Source organism: Equus asinus, chromosome 28, assembly GCF_041296235.1.
Source record: "Equus asinus isolate D_3611 breed Donkey chromosome 28, EquAss-T2T_v2, whole genome shotgun sequence".
Classification (NCBI taxonomy): Eukaryota; Metazoa; Chordata; class Mammalia; order Perissodactyla; family Equidae; genus Equus; species Equus asinus.
Window position 1 is genome coordinate 37298563 of NC_091817.1, and position 17737 is coordinate 37316299.

At 53.1% G+C, this 17737-nt stretch overlaps 1 protein-coding gene across 1 annotated transcript in view; it reads right to left on the bottom strand.

Annotated features, from left to right (window-relative positions):
• The window catches only part of CALB2 (calbindin 2), a 29381-nt gene extending 21821 nt beyond the window's left edge, over positions 1-7560 (bottom strand). Inside the window, exon 1 of the mRNA XM_014840832.3 lies at positions 7356-7560. Within this exon, the coding sequence (XP_014696318.1) occupies positions 7356-7449 (94 nt within the window). The 5' untranslated portion in view covers positions 7450-7560. The remainder of the gene's footprint in view (positions 1-7355) is intronic.
• Positions 7561-17737: the final 10177 nt, after the last annotated feature.

Below are 17737 nucleotides of genomic sequence, written 5' to 3' on the forward strand. Positions count from 1 at the left end.
GATTTAATTGACGGGGCGGGGAATTCTTGTGGGCATATTTTCAAAGCTCTCCAGGGGATTCTAACGTACAGTCAGCGATAAGAACATCTTTAGAGCAGCATGTCTTCAATTTTAAGGTGGGCAGCAATTACCTGGGGAGCTTATTAAATGGAGGTTCTAATTTAGTCAGTCTGTGAACGTGGGCCTGCTGTTCAAAGTGTGGTCTGTGGAACAGTAGCGTTGGAATCACCCGGGAGCTTGTAGAAATGCAGCATCCCAGGCCCCAGCCCACACCTGCTGAACCAGAATCTGCATTTTAACAATGTAGGAACATAGACATTTGAGAACCACTCCTTTAGAATGTTCTCTAGTGGAGAAACTCTTAGGGGCTCAGATCCAAAGGTGTGAAGAAAGGGATGAAGGAGGAAAGGATTTAGAAAGTCTAAAATTAACACCCAATCCTATGGATTACAAATCTTCGTCTATTTCCTATTTTTTGTCAATCGTTGCCAGGGGTGGGGGTTGGGGGAGAAAGGAGCACAGGGCATGTTTAGGGTGGGGGAACTATTCTGTATGCTACTGTAATGATGGAGATATGACACTATGCATTTGTTAAAACCACGGAACTGTGCTACACCAAGAGTGAACCCTGGGGCCGGCCCGGTGGCGCAGGGGTTAAGTTTGCATGTTCTGCTTCTTGGCGGCCCGGGGTTCCCCGGTTCGGATCCCAGGTGCGGACATGGCACCGCTTGGCAAAAGCCATGCTGTGGTAGGCGTCCCACGTATAAAGTAGAGGAAGATGGGCATGGATGTTAGCTTAGGGCCAGTCTTCTTCAGCAAAAAGAGGAGGATTGGCAGTAGTTAGCTCAGGGCTAATCTTCCTCAAAAAAAAAAAAAGAGTGAACCCCAATGCCAATTATGAACTTTAGTTAATAAGACTGTATCACCATTGGTTCGTCAGTCGTAACAAATGCACCACACTCACACAAGATGCTAATAATAGGGGAAGCTGAGTGAGGGAGAGGGGTATATGGGAACACACTTCTGCTCAATTTTCTGTAAACCTAAAACTGTTCTGAAAAAGTCTATTAGTTTAAAAAAAAAAAAGTTGATTAAAAATAAAAGCCAGAAATGGCTCAAAGACACTTGTCTTTGAAGCTAGCAAGGTTAGCATCTTCTTCTTAGAAATCACACGCCTTTGGCTTTCCATTCCAGGTTGAGGTGGGGGGCTGGCGTGAGCCCTGAGATGGTAGATCTGGGTCTCATCTTAACAAGTGACAGCCCCTCTAAAGACTAGAGGAGCCTAGACCAGCACTGCTCAAAGCGTGGTCTGAACCAGCAGCTGCAGCGCCCGGGAGGCTGTTGGAAATGCCAATCCCCCAGCCGCACACTAGTCCTACTGAATCAGAGTCTTTGGGAGTGAGGCCAGAAAGCTGTGTTTGTTTGTTTGTTTTTTAAACTATTTTATTGTGGTCCTATTGACCTATAACGTTGTGTAAATTTCAGGTGTAAGTGTTAGCGAGAATCCGGGAGCGGAGTGACGCAGGTTCAGACTTCCTTTAAGGTGCACAAGAAAGTGTTCGCGAGGCCAGGCCACTTGGCTGTCTGTCCGGAGTTCCAGTTTATGGCAAAGCAAACAGCGCTCTACCCTCTAGTCTGAGCACCCTCTGGGAAAGTCAAATGCCACCCTTTAAGGCAGGAAATTGGCGTCTTCAGGCTCTGCCCCAAGGTTAATATTACTTTGCATGGTGCACACCATTTACCAAGAGCTTTCCATTCCCCGCCCCATCTGGTGTTCAGTACTCTGCCAGGTAAGCAGACGGACACTCTCCACCCCGTGTCAGAGAGGAGTTCAAGGGGGAAGGACATACAGTCACTCAGCTAACAGAGGGCCTGGACTAGCCTGATTTCCTGCTATTCATCCCTGGGACAACCTCTGTTCATATCTGTCTTTGTCTTGGTTTCTCTCTTTGTCAGTCATACACACATGCACACACACATGCACACGCTTCTCCCAGTGGTTCCCGGGGAGGAAAAACCCAGTGCAAACAGCCACTGGATGAGTGTGCATTCATGACTTTTAATCTGTGTTTCTAGGTTGTGCTGCTTCTGGAACAGTGGCTCTGGAGCTGGGCTGGGTCCCTTGAACCTGTGGACAGCTGGCAGCCCGATGCTGGGCCGATTCCCAGGCATGGGGGAGGCCAGAAGGATGGGGCAGATTGGGCGAGAGAGGAGGGGAGACAGCAGAGAGCCAAAGAGCAGGGGGAGAGGGCGGGGGCCAGAGGCCTCAGATGGGACTGGCTGGGCAAAGGCGGGTGCATGATGCAACTGGCCAGGAGGACGGCCAGAGCCAGCACGGGAGAGGCGCTGTGTTGGAGAGCCTCACGTCTGCTCTATTAATGCCAACTCCCTGGGTACTGGAGGCGATTTCCCCGAGGGTCTCCTGAGCCCTGGAAACCCTCCCTAGGGGCTCAGCTAGTGAAACCCCTGAAGTCTGGAGGGGATAAACAAGGCCAGCAGGGCAGGGATGTGCCATCGCGGGGCGGGTGGCTGCCCGGGCGAGGCAGGCTGAAGGGCTTGTTTGCGAAAACACGTCCCCATGGCACCTCCCCGGGGGAACCCAGCTCTCCTCAGACATAGCTGCCTCCACTGGCTGGCGCAATCTCCCTCCAGGAGGCAGGGCGCTGGGGCATGAGATCCGCGCAGAGGGTGCCCAGCGCAGGGCTGGCACACTGTGGACACTCCACGCCAAAGGCGCGGGCAGCGAAACAAGTGGGGATTTGGGGGGTGAAAGCAGAGGCTGGGTAGAGCAACTCAGTCCTAGGAGGCTGCTCCTAAAGTCCCCCAAATCCTGACATCATGCCCAAATGAGAAAGATCTCACAGAGATGCAGCGTCAGGGTTGAAAGACATCCTCCCTCAGACAACTCTGACCTTGACTCCCCGGACCAGACCCGCCACCGCCCAGCCTTGAATGCGCCAAGAAGCAATCGTTTTTATAAACTCTGTAATTAGCTTATGAATAGCACAGTTATATTGCATGGTAAACACTGCAGTATTTGTGTAAATACTTAATATATACCAGATATTTTGTAACCCTGTTTGGGTATGTCTTCCTCCTGGTATCCCGAGAGCCTTCATTTAGTGTCCCAGGGCAAGCCGCCCAGGCCTCTCCCCACCTCTGAGAGGCGCTGTCGCTTAGCTCTCCTCTTCCTCCCCACACCAGGGACAGAAGCCAGCACTGGGAGAGCCTGCCTGGGCTCTGTGTCCGCCGTGCCAGGTGAGTTTGGAGGACACTTCTGTTACTACCATCAGGTGTAGGACGACAGAGGAGGGAAGGCAGGGCAGGGCCTTCCTCAGCTCTTTGTGGTCCTGTCACTAATTTGCAAAGTCCTGGGGGCCCACACAGATGAGGAACAAGGCTCAGTCCCTGGGAGAGGCTCTCCGCATCCCCAAGACCATCTGGAGGCAGACACACACCCAGAAGAGTCTAGGCACATTCCCACACCTGCAGCTAGGTAGATAGATAGATATATATGTCTCTTTTGGGAAGAGGGGGAGGTATCCATAAAATTATTTTCTTTTTATATCTTCATTGTCTTGCTGATTACATAAGAAAAACACATGCTCTTGTAAAATTTTCAAACACTGTAGAAATTAACTTAGAAAGTAAAAGAAAACGTCTTTGAATTTTACTTAATCCACTCGGCAGAGAGAACCACTGTTATTACGTTATATTCTACCATTTTCCAGCATACATGCTTCATTAATAATAAAAATGGGCCCACACTATAATAGTGTTCTGTACAACTTTCTTAAATCCTGATAATACATTTTTGACGTTTTCCCATGTCAGTACAAAAGCTCCACCCTGTTCTCCTTGGTTGCATAGTATCCTACTGTAAAGATGAGCACAATTTATTTTTCTGTTCCCTAGCGAGGCACATCTTTTCCCCAAATTTTCAGTATTCCAAAGAACTTGGTATAGACCCCTCGGTCATACAACCTTTTGCACATGTAGGAGTATATCTACGTAGGATGGATTCTTGCAGTGAGTGGATTCCCTGCTTGGTCCCTCGAACATTCGCTGGCTCTGGGAGAGACCCATCTTACCCCTACACTGTCAGTTGCTTCCAAAGGGCTAGCCGAGGCTAGGGCGTTTCTCTTCTGAGCCACAGCTCGGTCCTCACGGCCCTCCTACTGGTTGTCAGCAGAAGAGGAGCTGGTGGCCCATGTGGTCAGAACCCCACAGAGAGGCCAGAGGGAGCTCTGAGCTGGGCATTCCCTCAGCTGCCTGGGTTTTGCACAGTGAGATAGTTCCTGACAAAAAAGGGACTAGGGAACAATAGGACAGTGGACTCAGACACGGAAGGCCTTGTGAGGGTCACTCAGAACATGGAGGGAAGAGCCCAGCCCCTGCCCGGCTCACAGGGTGGGCTGGGCTGCCTCCTCCCCACCTCTGCCTTTGAGGCATGACATTGGAACCCTCCCAAACGCACCACCCTTGGCTGACCACTGGGGAAGAGTCAGGGGTGGTACTGGGGACTAGGAGACAGGATTCGGGGTCCTCCACCTTCCCACTTTGCTGTGTGATCTTGTGAAAAGAACTTTGCCTCTCTGAGTCCCAATTTCTCCCTCTCCAAACACCTGCTCCTTCCTTTCTCCACTGCAAGGCTACTAATAATTTTGAAAATAACCTAACTCTTCAGACACAGACACCAAGATGACCACTCCTCCTCTCAGTTAAGAAATGGGCTGAGTTAGGGTCAGAGCCCCCGCCCCCATCCCCACTCTCCTCCAGATCCAGCTTCTCCTATGATCTCCTGGTCTCTGTTTATTACAGGAGTCCAGGAGGGGTGGGGCGGCGGCTCCCTCTCCCTGGTGGCTGTGACTCTGGGCTCCAGGGAGCTCACTCCAGGGACGCAGTGGGCTGCAAAGGGGAGTCCTCCCAAGGCTCCTTAAGTTTGCAAGTGGTAGGGGCACTGTTAGAGTTGGGAAGAAACCCAGATGAAAACAGAAGCCCCAGTTAGTTAGAAGGAGACCCAGATAGGGCAGAGAGTGCCTCAGGGGAGAGATGGTGAGCTCCCGGCAGCCTTTGGGGGTTTGGGAGGGGAAGGGTGGGGAAGGTACAGAGCAAGGCGCCCAAAGCCTAATTCTGGGTCCCTTCATGGAATTCCAATTCAGCTGTATCCTCATTCTCCTATATCATCCCTGTGTCATCTCTGGCATTTTCATCTTCTTGCCTTCCTTCTCTGTTAGGTCCATGTTCCCTCCTTGGGATTTCCCAGAGGCTGTGACCAGAGAGGGCAATGGGATGCCTGGTGGACAAGGAAGCAAGAAGCACATATTTAGCTCCCCTTTCACATCGGAGCAGGAAGGAGCCAGAGGTACAAAGGCTTTGGGTGTCTTTAAAGACTCTTAGGTTTAGTTCTAGCCTAGCTCTGCTCTAGCCCAGCCAAGGACTCCTTTTTGGGATTAAAGGGACTGCCCATCACCTCTGAGCCGGGTTGGGGGCTCTTCTGCGGGGAGTGGAGGGAAAGCAGGTGCCAGAAACCAGAGAGGGGCAACAGGTGCTGGCTAGTGACTGGCCCCACCGCTACCTTGCTACACAACCTCGGAGAAGTCACTCCTGGTGTCTGTTTCTCCATCTGCCCAAGGAGAGTCAGGATCTGCCCAGCAGCCTCACAGTGCAGGACTCAAGGTGTGACTGTGTTTTGAAAAGTACAAAGTCTCAGATAAATGTGAGGATTTGCATGATTATTGAGAGTGCTATTGGTTGTCCCCATGAGAACAGGGGGAAAGTAGAACTGAGTCCTGTTTACAGCTGACTCATCTGGCAGGAGGCCGGTGGTATAACCTTGGCCACTTGGTAACTTTCCTTGAATCACGCAAGTCTCTGGTGCAGATAAACTGGCAGGAGCATCCTTGGGGAATATGCATGTCATCTGGAATACTAAGAGCTGCAATCTTCTTCAGCCCTTTTCCCCAAGGGAGTTTCACGGCATGAGCCAGGATTGGAAATACAACCCCTCCTTAGCCCCATTTTACAGATTCAACAATCTACCCACCTCCTTCATTAATTCACAGGCAGGTCACGGTCCTAATTCAGGTGTCACATGCCCAGTCCTCTGCACGCCCCCTCCCCCCCCCCAGCTTTCTCAGTTGGTTCCAAGGGAACAAAACTTCACTCATTAGTGTCCCCAGACATTAACCCCTGCCTCCCCAAGCACTCTGCTTGGCCACCTTCTCGGCCACCCTAGCGAAGTGAGGACGGGAGAAGGTCAGAAGAGAGTGAGCCCCACCTGATCCTCCCTCTGGTTCCCATCCCCCTCACTCTCCATCCCAGGAGAAACACCCTGAGCCAACACCCCGCCAACAGTCTGAGACACCAGAACATTCTCGATGCCCACCCCGGCCAGGACCTCAGAGAGGGAAATCAGATCACTTCATTTGTTTTGGAGTGGTGGAGAAAAAAGTCTCCAGCTCTGTCAGAAGCCTCTAAAGGGGGCTCTCTCTTTATGCCTGTGTCAGACCATCACAGACTCTTGGAATCCTTGCTCTGGGAGCCAACTCCAAAGGCCATTCAGTCTAGCCCTCGATTTTTGAGTGAGTCAATGTCAAGACCACACAGAGCAGAGGGTTGGTCACTGAGGCATTTAAGATCGTGCCTCCTCCCACCCAGAGATGGAGTCACCCAAGCACCTAGGATGATCACCATGAGGGAATCTGTCAGGCTGGTACCCCAATCTAGTCCCCACCATACTTGCTGCTGCTGTGGGTGGGACCCGCATGCCCACAGGGGATGGAAAACGGGCAAAGGAAGCCCAAGCGGGGGTGTGCAGGGCCCTGATGCCACTCTCCACCCCTACTCCCAGCAAACAGGTCTGGGGAGGCCAAGGATTTCCTGACAAGATCCCCCAGCTTTCCCCAGGCCCCAGCACAGTGGCAGCAGCTAACCTGGTATTCAACAGAAGGGGAACCTGAGGAAAGAAAGGAGTGGGTTTTTGAGACCTGTGGCTGCAGCAGCTGAAGGCAGGATATTACCTTGAAGAGAAAGGCGGGGCAGGTAAGATGGCAGGGGGAATCATGAGCCTTGCCGGCTCAGGCCTCCTCTCTGGGAAAGCTCCAACTTGCCCAGAATGAGGCTGCAAAAGCCAGTGGGCTCTCTGTCGTCTATGTCAGGGAAGAAAAGTTACTGACAGTTGTCACCAGCGCAGCAGGACGTCTCCCAAACTCGAGATCCCGACCTCAGCAGGCTTTGTGGCCAACACACCCCCTGGGGCAAACGTACGCCTACCAGCATCAGCAATGTGCCCTTCCCCTCCGCCGCAGGTCCCCTGGGGGCGAATGGGTACAGAAGTTGGGAGCTTTACTGACCGTCTGCGTCAAAGTGCTTCCAGATTTCCAGGAACTGGGACGCCGTCAGCTCGGCCAGGTGCAGGTAAGGGGGCTGCTGCTGCGGGCCAGCCATGGCGAGCCGCTCAGAGACCTCAGGCGGCACAGTGCTGTCCCCGTGCGCCGGCTCCGCTCGCGCACTCGGCCAGGTCCTGCGCGCCACGCTGCCTTTATATACAGTCCGGAGGCTGCACCCGAGACCGGCCGCCGGCAGGGGGCGCGCGCGCCCAGGGAATCGGCCCGGGGGGCGGTGGGGCGGCGGCTGAGCAGCCGGGGGGCGCGGGGGGCGCTGGGGGCGCAGGGGCCGCGCGCATCCCCGCCGGGCCAGGGAAACGCGCTTTTCGGCACCAAGGGGAGGCTGGCTGCCCTGGCCTTTCTGACTGCCTTGAGCACCGCCTATTATTGCCAGCAGCTGCACTAATAACAGTAGTAACAAGCAACACCACCAATCGTAATAATAACGTTTGACAAGTATTGAGCGGCTGGACTTCGCGGTTCACTGGGTCTCTCTCCTGCCTCCTCTCGTCTCTGACCCTTCTACCGCAAGAAGAACAGGGACTGCTTTTCCGATGAGGGGACTTGAGACTTCAAATGACTACAGGACTTGCCCGGCAAATAAGGGGCTGTGCTAGAATTTGAACCCAGCTCTTTTCCCACGCTCTCATGGCCCCTTATAGGGGCCCGGTCTTGGGGAGAAGCCAGGCATCCTCAAGGCTTTACTGGGGGGCGGCTGGAATCAGCGACACCCAGGGAGGATCCAGGTGGGAGAGGAGGAGGGATTTCCACTGTCCCTTGGGTCTTGGGTCTTGCGCTCCCTTGGGTACCTCTCTCCAGCCCGGGTACCTGCCTCACCCTGGACGGGTTCTAGGGGCTTTTGGACCTTGTTCCGAGAGTAGCGGAACTAGATCCTCATCTACTAGTCTTAACCACGCCCAGCTAGGGACATCCTGGGAATTTGCCTAGGCCAACGGCGGCTAGAGAAGGTCCGTCGCCGACTAGGAATGTTCTGCGTTGGTGTCAGAAAACAGGAGCAGCTACAGAGAGTACGGTCCCCAGGACAGCAGACGGGTCTCCCCAGGCTGGGAGCTGGCCTCCCTCCCCGTTCTCCCTGGTGGCCTGAGCCCCGGGGGCCTGTCCTGCCTTGTGCACCCGTTATCCCAGAGTGGCAGCTTGTCCCCACTTTCTCTCCTCTCCTGCAGAGTGACTGAGAAATGAATTGATGCTCATTAACATGTGCTAATGAGTGCTAGCTGAACGGCCTTCCAAAGGGAGAGCGAAAGGGAAGGAGGTAAGTGAGAATCGAAAGGAGGTCGGCTAGGGGAGAGAGGAACGCCAAGAGGAGACAGAGACCGGGAGGGGTAAGCCCGGCATGAGCCTGGAAGGGGCGATATAGAGTGAAGGTTCCAAAACCAGTGGTTGCTTGCCCGGAGCAAACGTGTTTAGAGTTTGTGGCAGGAAGAGACTAGGAGAGAAGGAGTCATAAAAAGCCGGCTTTTGAGGCCTGTATGCATTCCCTTCCCCATTGCTGCCAGAGAGGAGTCCTGGGCTCAGAAACTCCCCAAAGCCGCTGAGTCTCTCTTGCCCTGCCTCTGGGATGGCAGGATGGTTCAGTGGTTAAGAGCAGGCACTCTAGAATCAGGCTGCTTGGACTTGAATCCCAGAATAAGCTGTGTGACCTTGGGCAAGTCACATAGCCTGTTTATGCCTCAAGTTTTCTCTTCTGCAAAATGGGAATGTGGGTATTTGCTTCTTAGAATTATTCTGAGGATTAAATGGGCTGACACACCCTCTGCCCTTCACGGGAACCAGAGATCAGCCGTGGTTGGCTTGGCAAGAAATTCCTTGGCCAGCATTCCTCTCCTGGGGTGATGAATGGCTCCTCGAAGGATTAACCCCAGCGTGAGGCCAAGGGGAACAGTCCAGCACAAGCTCTTAACCACTGTCCCGCACAGCCCCTCAGGCACCAGGCTCAACCCCGTCCAACTGGGACACTGTCATTCTGGCTCTTCTCACCCACCTCCTGCCCCCTCCCCTGGCCCAGATCTGTTCGGCCAGAGAGCTCATCCCTGGCTCCCTAAAGATCAAAGCCAGGACCCTCCTGCTACTTGGGTTTTCCTGGTGAGGAAGAGAGAGTGGAGCTCCTGCTTCCTACTTTCCAGAGTGTTGAGATGGGGGAAGATGTCGGCTTGACTGGGGGAGGTCCTGGGTATGACTAAACGGTGGCCACAGGGACCTCCAGACTCTGCATTGGGACAGGCTGCTTTGTCCATTTTAGATGCAATGCTGGGGTCTCTTTCTGGGAGGTGCATCCCTGACTCTCCCAGACACAGGCCAAGGGAGGGCCGCAGAGCCCAAGCAAGTCCCTTTGTCTTTTGTCCCCAAGCCAAGTCCTGCGGAAGCGGTCACATTTAGGAGTTACAAATCTTGCTTTGGGGTCAGACAGATGTGTGTTCAAAACCCACTTACTGGTTGTGAGGTCTTGGGCAAGCTATTTAACCTCTTTGAACCTTAGTAAAAGTAGAAGTGATAATACTGGTTGCACAAAGCCAGTGTAAGGACCAACAATAATATAGTCAAGGGGTTAGCTAGCACGAATCCTGGCAGTGGTAGGTGCTTAATTAAAAGGTAGTTATTATTATTAACAGGCTATTAGGAGGAATTTTTCTTGTTCTGAAATAACACAAAAGGGGCTAAGTACCCCACTTGTAAAACTACTCCATGCAAGCCAGACCCCTCTCGTCCGCAGCCCTCACTAAGTCTGCCCTCCACGTCCAGCCCAGGCCGCAGGCGATACGAGGTGAAGCCTGCTTTGGGGGGGGAGGGAGTACAGCATTTGTGGCTCCTCTGAAGCCACGGGACTCTCCAGGTTCTGGGAGATACCTGCAGTAAGGGGATACTGGCAAGTGCACCTGGTCCCACAGCAGAATTCTGGAGTCTAGGCCCCCGTGAAGACAGAACTGATGCTGTTTCTGACTTCAAGCTGTCTGAAGGCCCAGGCTGTCCTGTCGTGTGACTAGAAGGAAGATGGGGGCCATCCAACTCCATTCCCATTCTCTGCAGCCCTTGGAGGCCACTGTGGCTCCTGGGAAAGGTGCACGGAGTTTAAAGAAGAGCAGAAGCCAGATGCATGCTGGGTGATCCTTGGCCTTGAAGGAGGCAAGAATGGAGCTGGAAACTGCTCCCAGAAAACCTTCATCCCGCTCTGCAGGAGCCCATGGACTCCCTGAAGACCAGGGGCCGTTGCTTCTACAACCCCCAGGGACCAGAGGCTAAGAAGGGCTCCTCCCCTTTCTCTGCCCAGCCCCACCCCCGCCCCACCCAGGGAGGAGGCCCACCCCTCCTCCCCAGGCTTAGCCCTGGAGCCATGGCCCTCCTGCAGTGGGGGAGGAGGACAGCTTTGAATCTGAGGAGAGGCTGGACTTTTCAGCTGGACTGGATCAGGTTTAAGTACCTGCCTGTGAGAACACATGGACTCAGATCAGGAAATCGCTAAGGGATGGGAAAGAGAGATTGAATGAGCACCTCTGAAAGCCCTGATGATAAAAGTGAAACACTTTGAGCTTTCTAGCTCAATGAATTGAGACTCTTGTCATTATTTTGAGACGTCTGAGGTTCTGCTACTCCTCCGGGATCTCCTCTCACGTTTTATAACGATGGTGATGATGGTGATGATGATGATCCTCATCATCATGGCCAGAAGGATACCTTTAGATTCCATTAAACGGGACTTTAAAGTGTCCTGCTTCATTAGGTCCTCACAACTAGCCTATCAGGTGTGCACAGTGAGGACTGGGCCCATTTTAAAGATAAGGAAACCAAAGCTCAGACCAAGACCTGGCTGGGGGTGGATATCAAGAACACTCTGACTTCTCCAGTTTCCAGTTTCCACTTTCCAGGGTACATGGAGTCCTTGTGGCAGATACCAAGCTCCTGGACAGTATGTACAAAGTTCTTCCTATGTCCTGGCCACTGGAGCCACAGGGCACCTCTCCATGGCAAGGGGTGATGCCATGTCCACTGTTTCCAGGACGGCCACGAGTTCAGCTGACAGCTGGTTCCCCCCTTCTCCAGAAAGGGCAAATTGGGTGCCATCCTTCCTTTTCCACCCCCAGCCCACCGTCCCCATCCTGAATGCTAAAGCCCAAAATCGTGGATTGGCGAGAAGACTTGCCTGACAGTGCCCTCTGCCTCAGACCCCAGGACCGCCCCCAAAAAGGGAGGGAGGCCTGCTGGCTATGAGACGGTGAGAGACGCAGGAGAACAGACGACAAATGACTTTTCAGCCAGTATGCAATGGGCCGAGGTAATTGGCAGAGCTCCTCAGAACACCTGGTGTTATTTAGGAGAACATCAAAGAAAAAAAAATCAGAAGCCCGACCTGGTTCCTCCCTCTGCCTGGAAATATTTCTTCCAGATATTGCTTCTTTGGTCTTTAAAATAATGGTCAGGCCTGGCTACCAGGGTGCCGGAGAGCTGGCCTTGCTTCCCAGAAAGGAGGATGAAAGGGATGCAGGAGCCCAGCAGTTTCCATGGAAACGGATCAGGTGGAGGGAGAACAGAGTCTGGAGGAACCCAGGGGTGGGAGCAAGACTTTTGGGTAAACTTGGTCTGAAGCCTGAGAATCTGTGGACAAAATACTTGTCTCTGAGCAAAGGATTCGGGTGACCAGGATAGCACCAGGAGGTGGGATAACAGTGGCTGGGGGCCCATCAAGTGACACTCTCTGCCAACAAGTAGGGGCAGGGGAGCTGAGAGCTCAGCCTCCAGAATCCCATAGGCCCCTTTCAGATCTTAGTTCTGCTGCTGACTAGCAGTTCTGCCACATGATAGCCGTGTGACCCTGGCCAAGGTGTCCACCTGCTCTGAGCTTTCATTTCCTCATTGGTAAAATGAGGATAATTCTAGTAACTTACTTGCATGGCTTTTGTGAGCATTAAGAGTGGTAATGCACATAAAGGGCGGTATAGTGCTTGGGATGTAATAAGCACTCAAATGTTGTTATTGTAGATGAGAAAACTGAAGGCAATTGATGAGTCTAATTCAATCAGTGCAGCCCATCCCCCTGGCCAAAGTGATTGGTTCAGGGATAGGCAATGAGAGATCATATCCCAGAATACAAAGGAGCTCCTGGAAAGAACTTCCTCTCTACTTGCAGACAGTCTGGTATGAAGCTGTGAGGTCTGGAATTCCTGCAGCTATTTTGACACCATGAATGAAGAGTCTAGAGTGGTCCGAGATGAGGAAGAGCACAGAGTGGAGACTGAGGATGAAGCCTATATTGCAAAAGACAGGGCAGAGAGACTGAAAAGTTGGGCCACATGTGACATCGTTTGAGCTGCTGGATCAAGCTGAGCCTGAAGTACCTTTGGAGTTTTCAGTTATATGAGTTGATATATACCCATTAATGTTGAAGTCCACTTGTGTTGGATTTTCTTTCATTTTCAACCCAAAAGCCCTAACTGATAATCCAAGAAGAGGGCAGTTGTTCTCATGGGAGCTGGACTTGGGAAACCTTTAGGAACTGAGGCTTCTCTCTTTCTTTTTTCTTAGGGCAGCAGGGCCACTCTTTCACAGATTCTGTCTCCATCTGCACAGCTCCTTCACCTCCTTCTCTCCCACAGCAAGCGGCCTCACCACCTCAACTTTTGTTGCCTATCATGGCCACCCGGCATCACCTTGTCCTCAACAGTCATAGCTTCCATTTCCCCTAATGGCCTAGGCCTCTCTTCCCCTGTTCCAGATCCCCAAGAGAAGAATCTGCTCGGTCTCGGTCCTCTTTTTATGTCAGGCCATTCAAGTCACAGGTTGCTGTCCAGCTGTGGGTGGCCCCCACCCCTCGATCCAGTCAGGCGTGGCTGGGGGCGTGGGGCGAGGGAGTGCTGGGCAGAGCAGAGAGGGGCTGTTTCCCTTGAAGAGAGCTGTGCGCATGGTGGCATTAACTAGTACCTCTGGTACTGGGTGCTCAACGTGGAAAACTCAGTCAGTGGGACACGTTTGCTGTGACCCTGGGTAAGAAGTCCTCTGACCAATAAGCCCAAATGTAGAGGAGAGAGCCAGGGGGAGGGGGTGCCATCTAGAACAGAAGTTGGCAAACTTTTTTTGTAAAAGGCCATATAGTGGGGCTGGCCCGGTGGTGCAGCAGTTAGGTTTGCACATTCTGCTTCTCGGCGGCCCGGGGTTCGTCGGTTTGGATCCCGGGTGCGGACATGGCACCGCTTGGCAAAAGTCATGCTGTGGTAGGCATCCCACATATAAAGCAGAGGAAGATGGGCACGGATGTTAGCTCAGGGCCAATCTTCCTCAGCAAAAAGAGGAGGATTGGCAGTAGTTAGCTCAGGGCTAAACTTCCTCAAAAAAAAAGAAAAAAAAGAAAAGGCCATATAGTGACTTTTTTTGGCTTTGCAGGCCACAGGGTCTCAACTACTCAGCTCTGCCGTTGTATTGCAAAAGCAGCCACAGACAACACATAAACAAATGAACAGGGCTCTGTTTCAATAAATCTTTATTTACAAATACATGTGGTGGGCTGGATTTGGCCCGTGGGACGTGGTTTGCTGACCCCTCATCTGGTAGAATGAATTCTCGGCTGTCTCTAACCTGTCTAAACCTGTTGCTTCTATGAAATAGGGACAGTAATAGAACGCCTGTACGAGGATTGTTGTCATGATTCAGGAAAGCGATGTCCATGGATTACTTAGCACAGTGTCTGGCACAGAGCAGGCAGATATTGGCTGCTTCTGTTCTCTTCATCATTCAGTGAGATCTCAGGATAACTGCATTCTAGATCCACCAATTGGCTTTATGAATCTGGAAGGGAGCCTTCATCTTCTCTGCGCTGAGCTGGGAGCTGAGGCTCCCTCTCCATGGGAGGTGAGCTGGGTTCGCTAAAGGAAGGGGTTGGAGGAGATAGAGAAGGAGGACAAGGCTCAGGCAAGGAGGAGCCAAGGGAAATAGAGTTGCGGATGAGTTGGATGCGTACCGATCTGCAGGGCCTCCGGGGGAGGCTGGCTCGGCCTCTGCTTGGAGAACCTGGCAGGGAGCCCTGGGTTCCGTTTGCAAACAGACCTGCTCTATTTCTTGCCAGAATGTGACTTCCTGGTGGCCAGGAATTTGGATCCTTTCACCAAGGATGGGAAAAGGGTCCCCAGAGGAACAGTGTCCCACTTCCAGGATTCCCCAGGATGCGGCAAGGATGTTGGAACGAGGCGCGAGAGGATAAGGGCTGCATTCCATTCATTCACGAATTCCTTTAAAATTTAACTCATTCATGCTCTCAAAAATAATATTTATTAACCATCTGCTTTGTGCCAGGCACTGTACCAGGCCCTAGGGATGGACTGAATGGCAAAACAGAAATGGTCCCTTCCCCTTAGGAATTTAAAGTCAAGTGGGGGAGACAGACATTGATCAAACCACACAATTCAACAGAGAAGCGCAAGCTGAGGGTGTAACAGGAGTCCTGTAAATATCTCGCATTCTCGGGAGGCCATCCTGAGAGGGGATCAGCCAGGAGAAGCGGGGTGGTGAGCATTCCTGGGATTTAACCCCCATGCACAAAGGCTCTGTCAGGGAGGAACTGTGGCGCCAGTGGGAATGGAGCAGAGGGTGGGTGGGAGGCATGGTGGGGGTGACGCTGGAGAGGTAGGCATTGGCCAGGGTCCATCTTCAGGGGTGGGGGACATCTCCCTTCCACCAAGGGCAATCCCCTGGAGAAGAGTGCAGGTGTAATTGGTTGGCAGCTGACACCTGTAGCAGCTGCGAGGTGGGTGCCCTGGCCGGTGAAGGGCATCGGGTGGGGCCCCAGCAGCAGCTGCTCCACCCCAGACAGGACCAGATGCATCCAAGCGGTCCAGGCAGGGAGAGACAAGGCCAGCCACTCTGGAGCAGTGGCCACTGGGAGGACCCGTGTCCCTGCAAGTGACCTCCACCCCCTACTAATAGTTACCTGGTCATCCCTGCCCTCCCTCATACTCAGAACCACCTCGAGATGGAGGCGAGGGGAAGAAGAAAGACTGAGCATTTATCCAAAAGAAGCCAGCTCCTCCAAAAGTGCCCTTCTGAGTGAAACAGCCCTGGGGTACCATAAATTGGCAATTTTAGAGGGTGCTCCTTCATTCTGGGTGCTCCCGTTCCCAGCGGGGTGGGGGCACTTGAGGAAGAGTAGATCAATTACAGGAAAGGAAGAAGCTGTATTTTCCTTGCACATCTATCTGAATGAATTTGTGACCCTGCTCCGCTCAGTTCTTCTTTGTCATCCCCACTAGAATGCAGGTTGGGACCTTGTCTATTTTATTCATCACTTTTTCCCAGCTTTCCGCACTGTTTGTGGCCCATATGCACTCAGTGAATAATTGTTGAATGAATGAATGGGTGGATGAATGAATGAAGGGCAGCAGAGTGGAAGAGGGTGTTTCTGCTTATAGAATCAGGACCCTCTGGAAGCTCTAGAAATGACTCCTTGCTGTGACTGGACCAGCTCAACTCCTGGCAATCAAGTGCCAGGCAATGGGCCCACTTGGGTCGACCCCAGGAGGGCAGCTGCTTGCCCTGCTGGGGGCTGCAGCACCGTCTGGTGAGGATGAGCTGCCTGGCTCTCGTCCTCTCCCCTCATTCATTGATCCCCAGGCCTGGCTCATGGCTGCTGCCTCCCCTGCCTTCCTGTCCACGTCAGTGGGAATCCCCTCACAGGCCGGCCACAGGCTGGGGCTCGGGGGGAGCAGGCCCAGGCCGGAAGAGGCCAAGCTGGGGCGCTTCCTGGAATCTTCGGCTCCGGCTGTGATTGCTGATGGTCTCATACCGGAGCCAGAAGCCCGGGCCCGGCCCAGCCCAGACAAAGGAGAAGGTCCAGAAGGAAGAGAGGAACAGGGGGAGGAGCGGAGGGAAAGGAAGGGAATGTGGTTTTCCAGAAGTTACAGAGCTAGTTAGTGGGGTCTGGGCCTCCAGGGTCCCCGGCTCATGGTAGATGCCAATGGCGCCCTGCCGAGGTCCCCTGTAACAATGGGACAACATTCCCTAGCTGCTGTGAGTGTTGGCCGCTCGGGCTCAGAGCTGCTCCATTCTCTGGAGAATTGCCGCCTTGCCCAGAGATGCTCCCCCGACCCCTACCGTGGGACAACCTGCAGCCAACGACTGACAGATCCAGGGTGTCATGGCTTGGCCCCTTGCTTCCAGGTGAGAGAACTGTGTGGTACCATTCGTGTTCCAGAGCTCCCCGTGGGACCAGCCGAGGCCAGACTGTGGCTGAACCCACATCTTTGCCTGGCTCCTTCCCCTGCCCCATCCTTCTCCCCTGGCTCCTTACAGGTTTTTCCTGAGCCCCCTCCCGCAATAACTTACCTGCATGAGAACCCCCATCTCGGGCTCTGCTTCTAGATCAGAGTTAAGGCATGCATCTCTGACTAAAACGTCTCTCTCGCCACTTGTTGGGAAGCCCAGCTCTTCAGTCTAGGACCCCAGTTTCTGACGGTATCTGGAAATAAGTGTGTTTTCACCTGAGGGCAGCGTCGCTTCCAGCATCTCAGCATGTCGGTGGTGTGCCAGCAAAGCGTTCTAACACCACCATTTCTCAACCGTAGGAACTTGGACCAAGACCTTAACTTCTCAGAGTTTCAATTTCTGCATCTGAGGAGTTGGGGTCATAATACAATCTTGCAGGGTGGCTGGGAGATGGGGGAGGCGGGGGGGTAGTGACAAAGAACCTGGCTCTAGAATGGGACACACCGCCCAGCTGTGTGACCTGGGGTGTGTTGTGGACTTCCCTAGTCTCCATTTCCTCATCCAGAAGACGAAGATAATACCAGTAGTGAAGCCTCAACACGGGGCCTGGTCCACTTAGTGAAAACTACTGTAGACGTTTATATGGTGCCTGCACAGACTAAATCCTCAATATGAAGGGAGTATTGTTGTTTTTATTAATGGGGATGATGTGTCTAAAGTCAGATGGTAATAATAGTAACACAAACCTTTGGTAATTTGGGAGAGATGCCTAAAGAGTGGCCGAGAAGTGTGGCAGATGGAACCCTGGGGACCTGATACATCGGATCTGGGCCGGGGAGGGGCAGACAGACGGAGCCCACCCGGCTCGCTTCTCAGTCAGCTGGCATGAACCCTGAGGCCACTATTCTGCAGCAGCCTGCCGCCGGTGGCTTGCGTGCACGCCAGCCCATTTGTCACCCTGTCATCTCCTCCACACTTGAAAGCGGATCCCTAGGGATCATGGACAAAGCACACAGAACAACGAGCCGATTTTTTTCTCTGGGGCTGGAGAAGGGGAGTGAAGGACGGGGAGCAGCAAAGAAAGACCGAGGGCTTGTCCTTGCGGAGGGGAGCTTGGAGCGGGTGGGAAAGGTGTGCATTCCGTCTTT